Genomic DNA, 19844 nt, shown 5'->3' on the forward strand with positions numbered 1-19844 from the left:
TGCTAGCAAACGTGCAGTCTTTGGAAAATATAATTGATTACCTACACGGAAGATTAAACTACCAACGGGACATTCAAAACTGTGATATCTTATGCTTCACGGAGTCGTGGCTGAGCGACAACATTATCAACATACAGCTGAATGGCTATACGCTGTATCGAGAGGAGAGAACAGCGGCGTCTGGTAAGACAAGGGGCGACTGACTGTATTTTTGTCAATAACAGCTGGTTCACGATATCTAAGGAAGTCTTGAGGTTTTGCTCACCTGTGGTAGAGTATCTCATGATAAGCTGTAGACCACACTATCGACCTAGAGTTTTCATCTATTTTTCGTAGCTGTCTACATACCACCACAGACTGATGCTGGCACTAAGACCGCACTGAATGAGCTTTCTATGACTAGGGTGGCTGGAGTCTTTGACAATTTTTAGGGCCTTCCTCTGACACAGGCTGGTATAGAGGTTCTGGATGGCAGGAAGCTTGGCCTCAGTGATGTACTGGGCCTTTCGCAATACCCTCTGTAGTGCCTTGCGGTCGGAGGCCGAGCAGTTGCCATACCAGGCAGTGATGCAACCAGTCAGGATGCTCTTGATGGTGCAGCTGTAAAACCTTTTGAGGATCTGAGGACCCATGCCAAATCTTCTGTCTCCTGAGGGGGAATAGGTTTTGTCGTGCCCGCTTCACGACTGTCATGGTGTGCTTGGACCATGTTAGTTTGTTGATGATGTGGACACCAAGGAACTTGAAGCTCACAACCTGCTCCACTGCAGCCCTGTCGATGAGAATGGGGGCATGCTCAGTCCTTTGTCTTGATCACGTTGAGGGAGAGGTTGTTGTCCTTGCACCACACGGTCAGGTCTCTGACCTCCCTATAGGCTGTCTGGTCGTTGTGTCATCTGTTGTGTCATCGGCAAACTTAATGATGGTGTTGGAGTCGCGCCTGGCCGTGCAGTCATGAGTGAACAGGGAGTACAGGAGGGGACTGAGCACGCACCCCTGAGGGGCCCCCGTGTTGAGGATCAGCGTGGGGGATGTGTTGTTACCTACCCTTACCACCTGGGGGCGGCCCGTCAGGAAGTCCAGGATCCAGTTGCAGAGGAAGGTGTTACACCGCTGCTACTCTGTTGTTATCATCTATGCATAGTCACTTCAATAACTCAACCTACATGTGCATATTACCTCAACTAACCGGTGCCCCCGCACATTGACTCTGTACCGGTACCCCCCTTTATATAGTCTCACTATTGTTATTTTACTGCTGCTCTTTAATTACTTGTTACTTTTAATTCTTATAGTTTTAGATGTATTTTTTTTAAATATATTTTTTAAACTCCATTGTTGGTTAGGGGCTCGTAAAGTAAGCATTTCACTGTAAGGTGCTTACACCTGTTGTGTTCGGCGCATGTGACAAATAAAATTTGATTTGAAGTGGTGTGTGTGAAGCCTGCCTTCCGTTGCCGATGCATTTGCTGTTTGAGATGCTGTTGCAGCAGCTGTCTGACAGATTTTACGCTCAATGGCTCTGTATCTGTATGCTGTACGCATGATAAATAAGATACATAACGAATATACTGTACACTCTCGCAAAATTACAAAGCATTATTTTCGCAATGGGATTTATTCTTCTTCTCCTGGACAATTGGCCGGTGCCAATTTTATTTATCGGCTTTAAAAAATAAATGGGCCAAAGGCCGTCTATTCCCGGCCAACGGAAACTCCATCTCAACCGTAACATAACCAGTGATGACAGTTTCTCTCTGTTCGACTGTACATCTAGCGAAGATGGTCCCGGTTTCTGTTTGACCACAACACAACCAATCACGACCAACCGGGTCTAAACGGAATTGCAACACAACCAGTGATGACGTCTTTGTCTAAACTGAGTTCATCTGCCTTTCATTTGACGAATCCCAGAATACATGAGAATTCAGTTGGACATGTACTGTACTTGTACTAAATATGCAATCTGTTGTGCCCTTACAGGAAAACACGTGTAACATTGTGGTTATGCCAAGGTTTATACTGTTGTCTTAACAACAACAACAACAATATAGACGTTCATCTCCACAGTGTGTCTCCCTTGATAGTCGTTGGTCACTCTACACTCCAACGGTTCTATTTTAAGACTGTCAGTTTCCCTTTGAAATGGCTCAGAACCAGGGCTATATAAATACTTTTTTTTTTATGTCCTCTTTCCGCCCTCCCCCTCTTTCTCATCCTTTCTCTTATCTCCCTCCCTCCCACCCTCCCCCATGCAGATTGAAGGAGCCTTACTGTAAGATGTGTGTCGATGTGTGTGAAGGATTGAAGGGTGGTGGGGGGAACTGATAGCTTAAATCCTCACATGGTGCCCTTTTGATATTTGAACCCCCAACCCCCAAAGAGGCATTTGGGTAAGCTCTACCCCTTTGGGGGGCCACACCAAAGGAACCAGGCGACGGTACACCAGCACACGACCACGAGTCAGAGGTCAGAGATTGGTGCGTCCGAGGTGGAGGTCGACCGATTTAGATTTTTCAACGCCGATACCGATTTATTGGAGGACCAAAAAAAGCCGATACCGATTAATCTGACTATTTATTTATATATATATATTTGTAATAATGACAATTACAACAATACTGAATGAACACTTTTATTTTACCTTTAATACAGTATAATACATAAATAAAATCTATTTATTCTCAAATAATGAAACATGTTCAATTTGGTTTAAAGAATGCAAAAACAAAGTGTTGGAGAAGAAAGTAAAAGTGCAATATGTGCCATGTAAAAAAGCTAACGTTTCAGTTCCTTGCTCAGAACATGAGAACATATGAAAGCTGTTGGTTCCTTTTAACATGAGTCTTCAATATTCCCAGTTAAGAAGTTTTAGGTTGTAGTTATTATAGGAATTATAGGACTATTTCTCACTATATAATTTGTATTTCATATACCTTTGACTATTGGATGTTGTTATAGGCACTATAGTATTGCCAGCCTAATCTTGGGAGTTGATAGGCTTGACGTCATAACCAGCGCTGTGCTTCAAGCATTGCGAAGAGCTGCCGGCAAACGCAGGAAAGTGCTGTTTGAATGAATGCTTACGAGCCTGCTGCTGCCTACCACCGCTCAGTCAGACTGCTCTATCAAATATCAAATCTTAGACTTAATTATAATATAATAAACACACAGATACGAGCCTTAGGTCATTAATATGGTCGAATCCGGAAACTATCATTAAAAAAAATATATGTTTATTCCTTCAGTGAAATACGGAAACGTTCCGTATTTTATCGAACGGGTGACAACCCTAAGTCTAAATATTGCTGTTACATTGCACAACCTTCCGTGTTATGTCATAATTATGTAAAATTCTGGCAAATTAATTACGGTCTTTATAGGAAGAAATGGTCTTCACACAGTTCGAAACGAGCCAGGCGGCCCAAACTGCTGCATATACCCTGACTCTGCTTGCACTGAACGCAAGAGAAGTGACACAATTTCCCTAGTTAATATTGCCTGCTAACATGAATTTCTTTTAACTAAATATGCAGGTTTAAAAAATATATACTTGTGTATTGATTTTAAGAAAGGCTTTGATGTTTATGGTTAGGTACGTTGGTGCAGCGATTGTGCTTTTTTCGCGAATGTGCTTTTGTTAAATCATCACCCGTTTGGCGAAGTAGGCTGTGATTCGATGATATATTAACAGGCACCGCATTGATTATATGCAAAGCAGGACAAGCTAGATAAACTAGTAATATCATCAACCATGTGTAGTTAACTAGTGATTATGTTAAGATTGATTGTTTTTTAATAAGATATGTTTTAATGCTAGCTAGCAACTTAACTTGGCTCCTTTCTGCACTCGCATAACAGGTGGTCAGCCTGCCACGCAGTCTCCTCGTGGATTGCAATGTAATCGGCATCCAAAAATGCCGATTACCGATTTGTTATGCGAACTTGAAATCGGCCATGCCGATTTAATCGGTCGACCTCTAGTCTGAGGGTAGTAGTTGAGTTTGAAGCCTGAGTGTAACAATACATCCATACTATATAAAGGGAATAGTTTACCATTTTGGATTGAGAGTATTAAGTGAGTCGGGACAGGTGACAAATAACTAGACGCTGTATAGAAGGCTGGCTTGCCGCCATACAGACAGACACGCAGTGATGTTTGTTATGAATCTGCTGGTTGGAAGCAGTGTGTGTTTGTGCAGTTGATTATTATTTTCCTTGGTATAGAATAGCTGTGTGTGTGTGTGCCTGGTACTAATGAGGTGTGTGTGTGTGAGAGAGAGAGATGATAAGCTGGGGAAGAGAGAGAGGGAATGTCAAAGAAGAGCTAGAGGGGAGAGGGAATGTGTTAGAGTCCCCCACTCCTTTATCTCTTACTGACACTGACTCTCCCTGCCTTACTACTGATCACCGAACCACTACCTAGGAGGAGAAACGGGGAGGGAGGGGGGAGGTTTCCTGAAGGTCAGCTAGAAGGATTGAGAAAATGCACAAGAGGGAAGTTGAAAGGTGGGGAGGTGCGTAATCATGTGTCTTGGACACAGCTTGCTTGTATGACACAGCAAGGTTACAAGTCCCATGATGGTCTCTGTTACCAAGGGAACCGTATTGCAAGTGCCTCTTAAAGCTGCAGTCAGCGATTTTTAAATCCCCTCCAACAGCCTGGTGCGTAAACATCAAAGTTTCGTCCCATATTCATTCCTTTCTCTACTGGAAGCCATGGTGGGGAATGTATGCAAAGGCTTTGTATCGTAGTTGGCAAGCCCCATTTCACTGCTGGCACTAGATCATATTGACACGCGCTTCGAACGTCAAAATAGGTGCTTTATGCTGTTGCAGACAGATGCCGAAGACATAAGAATAAATGTCAGTGAGAGGAGCGATTGGATTAGCATACATTTAGCTGTTGGGTGTTTTGGAACAGTAGGATCTACTATAGTATGTGTCACCATTTTTAATATGGTATTTGTCAAGGCGCCATGGTATTTTTTTCCTGTGGTATTTCAACAGGCAGGGGGCTAAATGTTTGCCGTGTGACTAACACTCCTGACACACTCACACAGATTGGTACCATTTTATGACAGACAGGGATTCTTTGTGTTTTTACAAGTCTTGTCTGACCCTTGTGTGGAGAGTGAGAGAGCATGAAAAAGAGAGAGGAAGGTAGAGAGACACAGAGAGAGACAGACCATTGTAAATACAACCCATATGTTTACTTATTTTCCCTTTTGTAATTTATTTGCCCATCGTTACAGCGTCGTTACAGCACTGTATATAGACATAATATGACATTTGAAGTGTCTTTATTCTTTTGGAACTTCTGTGAGTGTAATGTTGACTGTTAATTTTGATTGTTTATTTCACTTTTTGTTTTATCTACGTCCTTTGCTCTGGCAATATTAACATATGTTTCCCWTGCCAATAAAGCCCTTGAATTGAATTGTGAGAGACCGAGAGGGGGGGGGAGAGAGAGACAGAGTTTATAGCTGGGGGTTTATGATAGCAGTGAGTGATGTCTCTGTAAGGTCGAGGCCTCATAAAGAGACAGGCAGTCAATGAGAGAGGTAGACTTTATCTCAGCCTAGCACAGAGCAGGAGGGCGCTGTGGTAGTAAAGGTTACTGGGCCTGTATTCACAAAGTAACTCCGAGTAGGAGTGCTGATCTAGGATCAGTTTATCCTTTTAAAATCATAAATGAATAAGATGATCCGGACTGAGAGGACCTGATCCGAGATCAGCATTCCTACTGTACTCGGAGACACTTTGTAAATATGGTCAGGCACTGGACAGTCCGGCAGACTTGCTCTCCATTCAAGAGACTTTATTATGAATTTGGCTTACGAATGTTTATTTGTTTCGGACGGTCTCTTCTAAAAATGTAGGTGTTGGAGGTACTTTATATTAGCAATTAATGGAAATGTTTCATGATACTCCTAAAGTGATTATGAATATTCACAGTATGTAACAAATTCCTGTATGGAAATATGGACTTATAAATAGAACAATTAACAGGTAGGATCATGTCCTTGACGACCTACCTTGTCATCCTTAATCCATCATCACGTTTCTTTAATAAAAGTTGAATAAGTACTTTAACACACGGAGCATCAACATTCAGCACAACGAACGTCTGGTGTTAAGGTCCGGATCATGTTTTTTTTTACTCAGACATTTCTCTCCTGGAATATCCGTGCTAAATCCAAACCTCCTGTCCATATCAGCATTACTACCTCACTAATGGAAGGCCCCAGCCCTTCTGTAACCTGTTCCCAAATCCACCCAAGACCGTTTATGACCAGTCTCATATACCGGGGTATTTCGATATACCAGCGGTATGATTTTCAATACGCCACTGCTTATAACTATACAGTAAGTTGAGTATAACTATAAGAAATCTTAGATGTGTCATTCTATGCAGCTCAGGGCTCCAGCTATGCATTTGGTTTGTAACTTGTTAGCTCAGTGGCTAGATGTCAAGATCAAACTTCTTGGTTACTGCAGAGATATTCAATCCCCTCCTGGATCAAGATCCCTCTTTCCCAAGGGGCTAGTTCTACCCCTTACCCCAGGGGCTAGTTCTAACCCTTACCCAAGGCTAGTTCTACCCTTACCCCCAAGGGGCTAGTTCTACCCCTTACCCCCAAGGGGCTAGTTCTACCCCTTACCCCAGGGGCTAGTTTTACCCCTTACCCCCAAGGGGCTAGTTTTACCCCTTACCCCAAGGGGCTAGTTTTACCCCTTACCCCCAAGGGGCTAGTTTTCCCTTACCCCAAGGGGCTAGTTTTACCCCTTACCCACAGGGGCTAGTTTTCCCTTACCCCAAGGGGCTAGTTTTACTTACCCAAGGGGCTAGTTTTACCCCTTACCCCCAAGGGGCTAGTTTTACCCCTTACCCCCAAGGGGCTAGTTTTACCCTTACCCCAAGGGGCTAGTTTTACCTTACCCCAAGGGGCTAGTTTTACCCTTACCCCAAGGGGCTAGTTTTCCCCTACCAAGGGGCTAGTTTTACCTTACCCCAAGGGGCTAGTTTTACCCCTTACCCCAAGGGGTAGTTTACCCCGAGGGGGGGCTAGCTTTACCCCCGAGGGGGGGTAGCTTTACCCCCGAGGGGGGCTAGCTTTACCCCGGGGGGGGGCTAGCTTTACCCCGAGGGGGGGCTAGCTTTACCCCAAGGGGGGCTAGCTTGCTTTACCCCACAGGGGGGGCTAGCTTGCTTTACCCCAAGGGGGGGCTAGCTTGCTTTACCCCAAGGGGGGATAGCTGCTTTACCCAGGGGGGCTAGCTTGCTTTACCCCAAGGGGGGGCTAGCTTGCTTTACCCCCAAGGGGGGCTAGCTTGCTTTACCCCAAGGGGGGGCTAGCTTGCTTTACCCCCAAGGGGGGGCTAGCTTGCTTTACCCCCAAGGGGGGCTAGCTTGCTTTACCCCAAGGGGGGGCTAGCTTGCTTTACCCACGGGGGGGCTAGCTTTACCCTTTACCCCCAAGGGGGGCTAGTTTTACCCCAAGGGGGGGGCTAGCTTTACCTTTACCCAAGGGGGGGCTAGTTTTACCCCAAGGGGGGTAGCTTTACCCTTTACCCAAGGGGGGCTAGCTTTACCCCAAGGGGGGGCTAGCTTTACTTTACCCCAAGGGGGGGATAGTTTTTACCCCAAGGGGGGCTAGTTTTACCCCCAAGGGGGGGCTAGCTTGCTTTACCAAGGGGGGGCTAGCTTGCTTTACCCCCAGGGGGGGCTAGCTGCTTTACCCCCAAGGGGGGGCTAGCTTGCTTTACCCCAAGGGGGGCTAGCTTGCTTTACCCCCAAGGAGGGGCTAGCTTGCTTTACCCCCAAGGGGGGCTAGCTTGCTTTACCCCCAAGGGGGGTAGCTTGCTTTACCCCCAAGGGGGGGTAGCTTGCTTTACCCCCAAGGGGGGGATAGCTTGCTTTACCCCAAGGGGGGCTAGCTTTACCCTTTACCCCAAGGGGGGGTAGTTTACCAGGGGGGCTAGCTTACCCTTTACCCCAAGGGGGGGCTAGTTTTACCCCCAAGGGGGGGCTAGCTTTACCTTTACCCCCAAGGGGGGGCTAGCTTTACCCCCAAGGGGGGGCTAGCTTTACCCCCAAGGGGGGGCTAGCTTTACCTTTACCCCAAGGGGGGGATAGTTTTACCCCAAGGGGGGGCTAGTTTTAACCCCAAGGGGGGGCTAGCTTGCTTTACCCACAAGGGGGGGCTAGCTTGCTTTACCCCCAAGGGGGGGCTAGCTTGCTTTACCCCCAAGGGGGGCTAGCTTGCTTTACCCCAGGGGGGGCTAGCTTGCTTTACCCCAAGGAGGGGCTAGCTTGCTTTACCCCCAAGGGGGGGCTAGCTTGCTTTACCCCAAGGGGGGGCTAGCTTGCTTTACCCAAGGGGGGGTGGCTTGCTTTACCCAAGGGGGGGATAGTTTGCTTACCCCCAAGGGGGGGATAGCTTGCTTTACCCCCAAGGGGGGCTAGCTTGCTTTACCCCCAGGGGGGGCTAGCTTGCTTTACCCCCAAGGGGGGGTAGCTTGCTTTACCCAAGGGGGGGCTAGCTTGCTTTACCAAGGGGGGGCTAGTTGCTTTCCCCCAAGGGGGGGCTAGCTTGCTTTACCAAGGGGGGGCTAGCTTGCTTTCCCCCCAAGGGGGGCTAGCTTGCTTTACCCCAAGGGGGGCTGCTTGCTTTACCCCAAGGGGGGGCTAGCTTGCTTTACCCCAAGGGGGCCTGCTTGCTTTACCCCAAGGGGGGGCTAGCTTGCTTTACCCCAAGGGGGGTAGCTTCTTTACCCCCAAGGGGGGGCTAGCTCTTACACCCCAAGGGGGGGCTAGTTCTTTACCCCAGGGGGGGCTAGCTTCTTTACCCCAAGGGGGCTAGCTTTACCTTTACCCCCAAGGGGGGGCTAGTTTCTTTTCCCTTTACCCCCAAGGGGGGGGCTAGTTTTACCCCCAAGGTGCTAGTTTTACCCCTTTCCCCCAAGGGGCTAGTTTTACCCCCAAGGTGCTAGTTTTACCCCTTTCCCCCAAGGGGCTAGGTTATTTTTAATGAGTGCATTTCACAAGTGGCTTAAAAATATATATATATTTAACCTTTATTTAACTAGGTAAGTCAGTTAAGAACTAATTCTTATTTACAATGACGGCCTATCGGAGAATAGTGGGTTAACTGCCTTGTTCAGCGGCAGAACGACAGGTTTTTACCTTGTCAGCTCGGGGATTCGATCCAGCAACCTTTCGGTTACTGGCCCAACGCCCTATCCACTAGGCTACCCGCCGCCCCAGTTTGTGTTAACTAACTTCACTAAAACCAATGCAAAGGTTTTGCCTGCAAACTTTGGTTTTGAACCGGGACGTTGTAGCAAGTCTGCTTGGTGATAATGTTTTTATTTTAATTTGTACGTTTTTTTTAGGAGAATTGTCTGAAGAGGACAAGAACAGTTTTTTCCCCCGTTATCAAACTTGCCAAAAGAGTCCATCATTGAAACCTAGTCACTGTCGCCTAGGGTCTGGGTTTACAAGACTAGGCAAGTTGCAGCTAGTATTACCACATTATCCAATCCTGATTATATCTGGCTTAATGTGACTAGAGGTTACGGGTTAGGGCCTGAGGGTTGGTTTGGAATGGAGCCGATGTTGGTGTCTGTCCTGTCCACTAACTAGTTCTTTATGGCAGTCATTACCCTGCTGTGTCCAGGCCACATTAGCAGAGCAGCGATTAGCCCTGCTGTCTGTCTGTCTTTATCTCTCTCTATCTCTCTCTAATATCTCTCTTTTCCTCCCCCTGCCCCACTCCCATCCCCTCTCCCTCCCTACATCTCTCTGCCCAGGCCTATTTTAGTTTTAAGTTGTGTCTGAGGCCCCGGACGTGAATAATTCAACACACTGACCTTCTGGTTGGACTGTTCTGTTGGTGGAAGGAGGTGGGGTGGGGGAACAGAGGGGAGCGGGGCAGGGGTGGGTCGAGGGGTGGGTGAGGTCTAGTCTCCATTTTCAGTCTTTAGCGTAATATTCTGGAAGCAGTGGGTGCGGTTGTGTCTGAGCTGTGCTGTAGTTTCTGGGGGATTTTTGTAAGCATCCCACAATGCTTGTGTCTGAGGTGGATTCAATTTAAAGGACTATTGATTTACCTTTTGCGTTTTTTTTTTGTTCAGCTGTGATCGACTGTAACAGCAATTGGAAATGCGAAGGAAAGATCCCGTCCTTCTCTAGTCAGCGGGAAAAATAAATAAAAATCGACTAGTCAGCTACAATGTGACATTACCATAATGGTTAATTGAACGTACAGGTTATGTAATGTGGTTTTCTGTACGGTACCTTCCTTGTAGCGACCGTGTCTTCTCGAATAACCTAGAATGTTGTTTGCAGTGCAGTTTTCTCAGTCTCTCTCTCTCTCTCTCCTGTCTTATTCCAGGCTGTTCAACCTGACCCTGAAAAAGCTGATCATGCTGAAGGAGCTGGACAAAGACCTGACGTCTGTGGTCATCGCTGTCAAACTACAGGTGCCGCCTGACCCGAGATCACTATCGTGCACTGTTTTCATTGAATTCTACCCATCTCTCTCCCCGCCCACCTCTTCTCTTCTTCTGTTCAATGCCCAGCATTCCTCAATTCCATCTCTCCCTCCTCTACTCGCCATCACTCGTCTCTTGTTCTTCTTATACTCTGTCCTTCCCCTCTCACTCCCCTGTTCTCTCCCTTTCCCATCCTTTTCCCCTCTCATCCATCCACCCCGTCTGTCTCTGTTGATAAAGGCTGATTTGTTTGGACTCTGTGGTACGTCAATGATCATCTGTATGCTGTAACAGTAGTAGTGTGCAGGGCCAGCCCTACCTGTTACAGTATGTGAACAGTACGTAGTGTGCAGGACAGCCCTACTGTACAGTATGTGTAACAGTAGTAGTGTGCAGGGCCAGCCTTACGTTCAAGTATGCTGTAACGTAGTAGTGTGCAAAGGCCAGCTACTGTACAGTATGTTAACAGTAGTAGTGGCAGGGGCCAGCCCTACTGCTACAGTATTGTGTAACCAGTTTAGTAGTGTGGCAGGGCCAGCCTACTGTACAGTATTTTTTGTTTGGTTAAAAAAAAAAACATAGTAGTGGCAGGGGCCAGCCCTACTGTACAGTTATGTGTAACAGTAGCAGTGTTGCAGGGCCGCCCCTACTGTACAGTATGTGTAACGTAGTAGTGTGCAGGGCCAAGCCCTTACTGTATCTGTAATAAGTACTACGTAGTAGTAGTAGTATGTACCTGTAGAGAGAAGTGAGCTGAGATCTGTCTCTGATCAGTCCCCTGAAGACAACAAGATCTCATTGGACCTCAGATACGCTTTAGAACCCTGAGGGGAGGGAGGGAGGGAGGGAGAGGGAGGTGAGGGAGGAGGAGGGAGAGGGGACGGGGAGGGTAGAGTAATCTGGTTAAAGACTGTCATTGGACGTACCACAGAGTCCAAACAAACAGCCTTATCACAGAAGCAGCGGGGTGGATGGATGAGAGGGGAAAAGGATGGGAAAAGGGAGAGACAGGGAGGAGCAGGGGAAGGGTGACACTGTCCTGTGATGTGTAAACTTATAGGAACTCAATGCAGCACTATAGCCTATAAGAAGAACACTAAAGAGTAACGTGCAAGATCGCTTCTTGCTGGGTCTTCGGCGCAGTGTATGTAGGGAGGAGGGAGAATGAGCTATCATTATGTTTTTCAGACCGAAAGACACATAGACCCTGGCAACACAGGCAATTGAACAGAAGCAATAGGACAGGGACTGATTGTAAGGCAAGGTGGAAGGCGGGAGAGGTGATGGGAGAGAGCTGAATGATTTGGGATCATACGAACTGTATTCCTCACACCATATGAGTGAAACAATGGTGGCTTTGACGGAATGAGTTGGTAAGCCGCAGATTGTGAATTCTAGCGGGTCAGGCGGGCATACAGCACCTGCCGATAAGTGAGTATTTAGACTCAAGCGTACAGTGATATGACGCGAACACGTCCCTTCAACACTGTTTTGACAGAGAGCCTTACTCCTTGTCCGATGTAGTCCTTTCGACGCATGGATTAGTTGTATGAGATATCGCCAAGGAGTGAATTGGTGCAAGGATGGGTCAATGTCATTCAAGGCAAAGCGGCAGACTACTCTGCAAGAATTGTTGGTATTTTATATACAAACAGATTTACATGCGGTGTAACGATGACGAGAGAGTACGAAATGAGCTTGTCGCCAAATGATAACTGTGTCACTTGTCTATAGCTGCGTTAACTTATGATACTTAGTTTACTTCTACGATAGAAGATCTATTACTCACCAAGTCTGTAGCCATAAATCAAGTGAAAAATAAGGCAGTACCGTAACAGAAAAAAGCCTCATCGATTACAATAGACGCTCTAGATACGTGGTGTGTCAACCAATACCATTAACCTAAGATCTGTATACGTACACACAGGGATAAATACACACACAAGACACACCTTTGACGTGTCGACCAAACCGCATTCTAATATTTAAGTGAACGCCCTAAGAAGCAAGGAAACCGCTTTACAAGTCATATTGGATAATAACAGATCCATTTTTATTTTTATTTCCCCGAGTTGCCCCTAAATAGAGTATAGGCGGAATCGGGTTTCTGAATCTGTGTGCTCGATATCAGTGCAAGTGATACTTCTTCAACTTTAGCATGTTTTAGTCAACAAGTCGATCACACAGAACCTCAGAACAAAAAAAAAAACGCAAAAGGTAAATCAATTAAAGTCCATTTAAATTTTAGAAACCCATCCACTCAGACACAAGCCTGTGGGATTGCTTACAAAAATCCCCCAGAAACTACGCACAAGCTCGACACAGGTCCTAACTTAAGCACCAAATAAGTCGCTTCCAGAATATTACCCGACATAAGTGACAAAGGACTCTTGTGCAAATATTCAGGCGAAGACTAAGATAATACAGTTTCTGAACTTCCCCTCCTGAGCTTGACGCCCCCTCGACCCAGATCGGCCTACTTATGGCACCTTCGCCATCCGCAGGGCCTTCTGCACGGAGGTCTACTGTTATACCCGATCCCAGGGTTCTTTAACCACATCCCCGAGGCATGTCTCTCCTTCGTCCCAACCCAAACCGCAGGCCATGACCAGCGGAGCCAACCAGGTCACCCATAGAGGTCAGTGTGGTCCCGCGGCAAAATTTGAGGTTCACGTCCCCAGGCATCGTCCGGGGGCGGCTTCTAGTGGGATCTGGGCTTCTTTGGTCCGTTGTGGTCCCTCTCTACCCTTGGCCGTTTGTTCTCATTTGCGCTCTAGCTGAGCATAGTTAGTATGTGGGCGCGCAGACCACAGGCGCGCCGTGCAGGACTGAACCTGTGAATAATTTCTCCGGTCAACATCGATCTTTCGTGAACTGATAGTTTCTCTCTCCAACATCATTGTGTCTTGGTTTGGACTGCTGGTGTCTTGTTGGTCGGTCAAGGAGGGTGTAAGCGTGGAGGCAAGAGTGGGTTAGAGGAAAGAAAGCCAGCAGAGAGGTGGAGCGGGGCTGGTGGGTTGGCGTGCGAGGGTGGGGTGAGTCTGTCTCCATTCTGTGCGCTCAGTCATTTGTTTAGGACGTTACAGTTAGGATCTCGATACGCATGACTCGACCTTCGCCTCTCCCAGAGCCCGTTGGGGATTGCAGCGATTGAGCAAGTATTGAAAATGGGGTATGACGAAATGTGAGAGGAAAGAAAGAAAAAAGGTGTCAAAATCCATAAAATTAGCTAAGAATTGATCATTGGATATGTTTAGTCCTGGCGTCTCGTTCGTCCTTCCTTCCAGGCCACCACATCCCTTTCCGTAATCAAAAACACATCCAATCTTTCCTTTCCAGGCCTTAACAAAACCCCACTTCTGATTCTCACATCCATGGAGATCCCATCTCTCCCATGTGTGCGCGTTGGCTCCTTGATGTCTTGTGCTGTGGTGTTTCTGGGGGGCACTTTTTGTGATAGTCCACTCCCCACAACGGCTGTTTGATGGATCTGTAGGTGTGATTCAATTATAAAAGGACTATTGATTTTACCTTTTTGCGTTTTTTTTTTGTTCAGCTGTGATCCGACTGTAACAGCAATTGGATGAATGTTGCGAAGGAAAGATTTCCCGTCTCTTCTCTGTACAGGCGAAAAAAAAAGTAAAGGAACGGACTGAGTCAAGTACACTTCACCAAGTGGGACGATTTAACCATTATAATTGTATTAATTCTGCTAACGTCACATCGTGTCTATGCTAAATATGTGCGTATTGCAGTTTTTCCTATGTACGAAACGTCAGACTTTGCTCGCCTTGTAGCGACCGTGTCTTCGGTCTGACGTCTAAGGACACACCCCAGTAGAAAATAGATAGTGTCCTTTGCGTTTTGCAGCGTGCAGTTTTCTCAGTCCCATCTCCCAGCAGCTCACTATCGCCTCCCTCCCTGCTCCACTAGTTCCTACTGTCTCGCGCTAGTGGGCCTTTCTCAGAAACGCTCTACACCTGAAAAAAGCAGCTTGAGGTTCATGGGTCCCTAAAGGTAGGCTGCACGTCAGACCTGACGTCTGGTTCATCGTCCGCTCTGGGTGGCAAAGAGACCCTCAGAATGCTGCTCAGAGGACTGCGAGTGGCTGTACCGATTGTAGTTTGCACGATCGTGACACTGTTTAGGGCCTAGTTCAGATTGGAGAGGCACTTTTCTATCTGGCTCTTCTAACAAGTTCCCAACCCATCTACTTCTCTCGCCCAGCCGGCCCACCTCTTCTCTTCTTCTGGCTTCAACGTAGAATGGCGCTTCCGGGAGCACTTGGCTCTGCTGATTCCTCAAGATTCGCGTGCTAGTCTTCCTCCTTCCTCTTCGCTGGCTACTACGTCTCGGAATCGAGCTCGTCTCTTGTTACTTGTGTTCAATTTCGATACTTCTGTCTTCCCGCTGCTCACTCCCCTGTTCTGTTCTCCTCCTCTTGTCTCTCTCCATGCCTATTTCCGCTCTTCATCGTCATCCACATCTCCCGTTTTTCATAGTCTGATGTCCCCATTGGGCAATCTTGTCAAGGTGAAGCAGTTAGCTGATTTGTTTTGACTCTGTAGGTACGGTGTAACCCCGGTTGGCTTTTGTCCTGGCGTAATCTCTCAACCCAATCATGGCCCTGCAACCTTCCCATCTTTAACCAATCTCACTCTAACCCTCCCACTCTCCGTGCTCACCTACATAAATCCCTTAGCTCTCTTCATCACATTGGCTCATTCCATTCCCCTTCCTTCTCCCCTGTAACTATCCCCAGGTCGGTTGCTGCACACTATGATTACACGCTGTTTTCAGTTCATACCCTCCCTCCCTTCATCCCTGGTCTACCCTCAATTACCCCCATCTCGGAAGGATAAATGTATACTAAAGACAGAAAAAATCCTGAAAGGTACCAATAGTGTGAGATCTTGTTGATCTGTACAGCAGTGAGACAGCGAAGGGAGCTGACAGAGGAGAAGTTGGAGAACCTGATCAGCTCCACCTTCTCTCTACAGGTACATACTACTACTACTATAGTACTATCTACGATACGTAGGCTGGCCTGCACCATTACTACTGTACACTTAATGTACAGTAGGGCTGCCCCTGCACACTACTACTGTTACACATACTGTACAGTTGGGCTGGCCTTGACACTAACTACTGTTTACACATTAATGTACAGTGGGTGGCCCTTGCACAGCTACAGTCTGTTACACATACTGTACAGTAGGGCTGGGCCCTGCACTGGAGCTAGCACTGTTAAACACATTACTGTTCCGAGTTAGGGCTGGCCGTATGGCACAGAAACCTAACTTAAACTGGTACAGAATAGCTGAAACGAGTAGGGCTGCCTCTGCGATACTTACTACTAGGTCTACGAACGGGGAAATGACTGGATGGGTAACATGGAAAGGGCAAGGTGATAGCGCTTGGGAATGCGACACTCACATACTGTTACACATTACTCCGTGACGCAGTAGGCGCTGGGCCCTGCCACAACTTACTACTGTATATACACATACTGTACCAGTAGGCTGGTCTGCACACTACCTATTGTTATCACATTACCTGTACAATGTTAGGGGCTCGCTAGCACACATACGTAAACGCTCTAATGCCAGATCATCTATCTATGTTATTACACGCTTATTCATTCATACTGTTAATGTCATTGCCATGGGCTCTAACGTGCCGACAGAAGGCTGGGACTGCTGTTACACATACTGTTACAGTAGGCACTTAACGGTCCTTACCGAGAGCGATAAACACACTATCTGCCATACTGTCTTCACACACAACTGGCACACCCTGTGAAAACATTCACGTATTATGGTAGCTCGTTATGGTCTGGTGTGCATAAAGTAGCGTAGACCTGAGAGCCTGTTCTAGTGTACATGAGAGAATGGATGGGTTGTTCTATTTGCCAATTCTCTTATTCAACGTGACTAGACGCGTGGACCTGCTATTGCCATTCACTCTCACCAGCTGCCAACTTGCACCTCAAGGTAACCCAAATGTTCTAGTGTCCTGGACCTATTCATAAGGGATAAACACCGGAGTGTTCTGTTACATATTGCCATGAAGAAAGACCTACGAATCACACAGAAGGGCAGGGTCATGTGGTTAGTATGGAGTGGGCGACGAAAGAGAGGTGGGGTGGTTAAAAAAAGAAAAGAAAAAGAAGAAAGAGAAATGACGCCGATAGTGAGAGAAGCTACTGGAGGTGAGAGGACACATCTAAAACCAGCCATATTTGGTATGTGGTGATATAATGCACTCTTTTGATCTATTCGTAGCTTCCAGGGTCTTATTATCAGCCAGTTTCATTTCAGCCCCCCACACTAAATCAGGTTTTATTACTCTGAGACAGGACGAGTGCGCGCAGAACAGCACATGTTGTTGTTGATATTTTTACATCGTACTGGTGTTTATCAGATGATGCCGGCCGGCTCTTTTGCGGAGTTCTTTTACAGCCCAGGTACCCGGCTTCACACGACTTACTATACCTTCCTCTTTCAAACACACACACACCATCACGTACCCGCCATCACGAATAGAAAACCAATCCCGACTGTCCCGCTTTTATCCTTGGATTCAGAAGCGGAGTAGTCAGCACACTGTGGATCAGCGCGTCTTCATCACATAAACAGAGATTGTCACCTTTATCTCTTCCATGCTAAACAATACCCCCCAAACACTGACACCTGTAAACACTAGTCGCCATTTCCATCCAGCAGGGTCAGGTACGTCTCTCCAAGCTATACCACCGCACACACTCCCGAGGGGACTCTAATTACCAAAGCTTCCAGACTATGGGGCAGGCAGCAGAACTGTTCGAAATATCCTCTCGCTGGATAACTATACATACAACTACACACCCCCAGAGGTCTAGGAGCTCGATACTCGTAACCTGCAAGCCGGGCCTCTGCATGGTGGTCAGGCTTAAGCTGAGGCTTCGATGCGTTCATGGGTTATCTGCGTCTGGTGTGTGTGTTCCTGCTTGGATCCCCAGTCACGCCGCTACCGCCCACTCTGCTGTACCACGAGGAGCCAAAGACAGCCACAATTCCAAGCTTTACGGCCTGACTTTTCTGCCAATCAGTGAGCGCAGGCGTCGGCAGCAAAAGCTTGGGCTATGAGACCGCCAGAACCATCCTGGGCTACGCAAGACCCTTGGCTCTGGGTCACATAAACATTGGCTGAGGTCGGCCACCACCTCCATTTTTCTAAAAACCTTTTTATTTCACCTTAACTCTATTCGACATTTTTAATCAATTCACTATTCATCTCGAATGTCTCATCCTTGATTTGTACCACGTATGGTTCGACGATCTCGAGACAATTTTCACCCGCCTTTACAAAGAGTTGTCACCAGAAAGCGCAATCAGAACTACTAACGCGTGCTCCGGGGACCTGCTCGCGGTGCCATCCTGTTGGCCCCCAAGCTCAGACAAGGGGTCTACCTTTTCACGTAGATTGCTTGTAATTCTTGTTACAGCTTAGGCTAACAGTTGGTTTTTAAGTTCTATTTTGTTTTTGCCTTTTTAGGCTAAAAGAGCCTACTAGTGGATTCAACCTTTCGTCTGGACAACCGCAGCGACAGCCTACTATATACAAAGCCATGATATGGAGTAAAGTACCCTCGTGTAGAGTACCTACCGCATTTCTGTCTACAGCACTCGTGTCTCATTCTGAACTCGCAGTACGTAAGACGGCCAAAGGCGGTGTACATGGCAGTGATTTTTGAGAGTTGCAAATGAAAGAAGAACTTGCGCGGTGGTATAAGGTCATGGTGCATGTGATGGAAAATAACGTTAGGTGTGAGTGCGTGGAGATGATGAAAATGGTAGTTTATGAGTGTGGTAGATTGACGAATTAACACAGCCAGGATGTGACCAGACTGCAGAGAGAAGGGGTGGGGGGAGAGCTGACTTGCTGTTCTGAACACCAGGCCTTGTGGTACAGAATATGTGGTTTAATCCGCTTTCGTGTTTGCCCTCTGTTGTGTGGCGAGAGTGATATTTCTCTCTGCTCCGCGGGATTGGAGGGTAGGCATGACTAAGGGGATACCAGTGGCGTGTACGATGAGAGGAGGAGAGAAGAGAGAGAGGGTACTAGGGCAAGAGAACAGCGATGAGAGGAACGGAGGGAGTGTGGTGGATTACAGACAGAGATAGTGAGAGAGCATGAGAAGAGAAGGCAGAGGGAAGGAGGAGATACAGAGATTGAGATAGCAAATACAGAGGGTGGGATGCCAGAGACGAGGGGAGGAGGAGGTGGATGCCATAGAAGAGGGGGGACATTGAGTAGCGCAGAGGGGGGGGCGATAGATTCATACGTAAATACCAATTGGATGACTGTTTATGCATTAAGCTAATACCCAGAGACTTGTGGTCTAATGCTGCGGTTGTGAAGTGAGGTATTTTTTTGATGTAGAGAAAGGCAAGGAAGGTGTGTGCGTTGTGTGTGATGTGTTGTTGTTGCAACAAGATTCACAGTCTGACTTTCATTCGAGTACGTCCAGGGAACAAAAGGTATTTTGTAAACTGACTTGATCGCCTCACTTTCCTGTGACAAATCTGTGTGTGCTCTCTTTTTGTCTATCCTTTGTCTTCTAGCGTCTAATCGTATAATGCTATGTGTCCCACAGAACTGTTTCTGACTCCTACTCCCGTCCGCGATTAATTTTAGGCATGTTTCACCATTTCCATTTAGACTGTGGGTGTTCGAAGGTTTTAAAGGGATTACTTCCGAGATTTGGCAGTGAAACCCTTTAACATCCCAACTCGTGAGTGGGGGGGCCCAGGTGTGATTGTGCCGATTTTATGACTGGCCTGCCAGGGCCAGTGAAGGAGAGGGAGATAAGAGGGCGCTCCCTTATTTGGTGCTCGTGAGCCAGCGATCTTGAGAGGTCAGAGTAGTTCTACATCCCTCTAGCACCAAGTTCGCCGATTATTGAGGTCTTGGACGATCAGAGCCCAACGCTTTTGTGTATATATTTTTTAAAGTACAGTTTATAATTCCATTCTAGGGTAGCATTGTAGGGACATTTTCTCACTGAACCTTTACGGGGAGTTCCTCTGAGGCAGTAAGAATAATTAGTTTTCTCATGCTTGCTGGCTCTTCCACTGACATCCTCAGTGCGTGGCCTGCTCCCTATTCATATATACCTCTCTACGACTTTTTTCATGAGCTTTGCTTAGCAGGCTAGGAGTCGTTTCTTCTTTGTTTTCTTATTTCCATTTGCTCAATGAATGGACTCGCTGAATTGCTTTCCATGATTTCTCCGTGTTTAGTGTTATGCAAGCCTGTACGTACCCTGGCCAATACATCAATCATCACTCCTCTTTCGCTCT

General features: G+C 47.0%; 1 protein-coding gene across 1 annotated transcript in view; it reads left to right on the forward strand.

Annotated features, from left to right (window-relative positions):
• The window catches only part of LOC111952582 (phosphofurin acidic cluster sorting protein 1), a 67112-nt gene that overhangs the window by 22618 nt on the left and 24650 nt on the right, over positions 1-19844 (forward strand). Inside the window, exons 2-6 of the mRNA XM_023971409.3 lie at positions 10401-10488; positions 11378-11394; positions 11657-11679; positions 13499-13512; positions 15465-15500. Of these exons, the coding sequence (XP_023827177.1) occupies positions 10401-10488; positions 11378-11394; positions 11657-11679; positions 13499-13512; positions 15465-15500 (178 nt within the window). The remainder of the gene's footprint in view (positions 1-10400; positions 10489-11377; positions 11395-11656; positions 11680-13498; positions 13513-15464; positions 15501-19844) is intronic.

This window comes from Salvelinus sp. IW2-2015, linkage group LG3 (assembly GCF_002910315.2).
Source record: "Salvelinus sp. IW2-2015 linkage group LG3, ASM291031v2, whole genome shotgun sequence".
NCBI lineage: Eukaryota > Metazoa > Chordata > Actinopteri > Salmoniformes > Salmonidae > Salvelinus > Salvelinus sp. IW2-2015.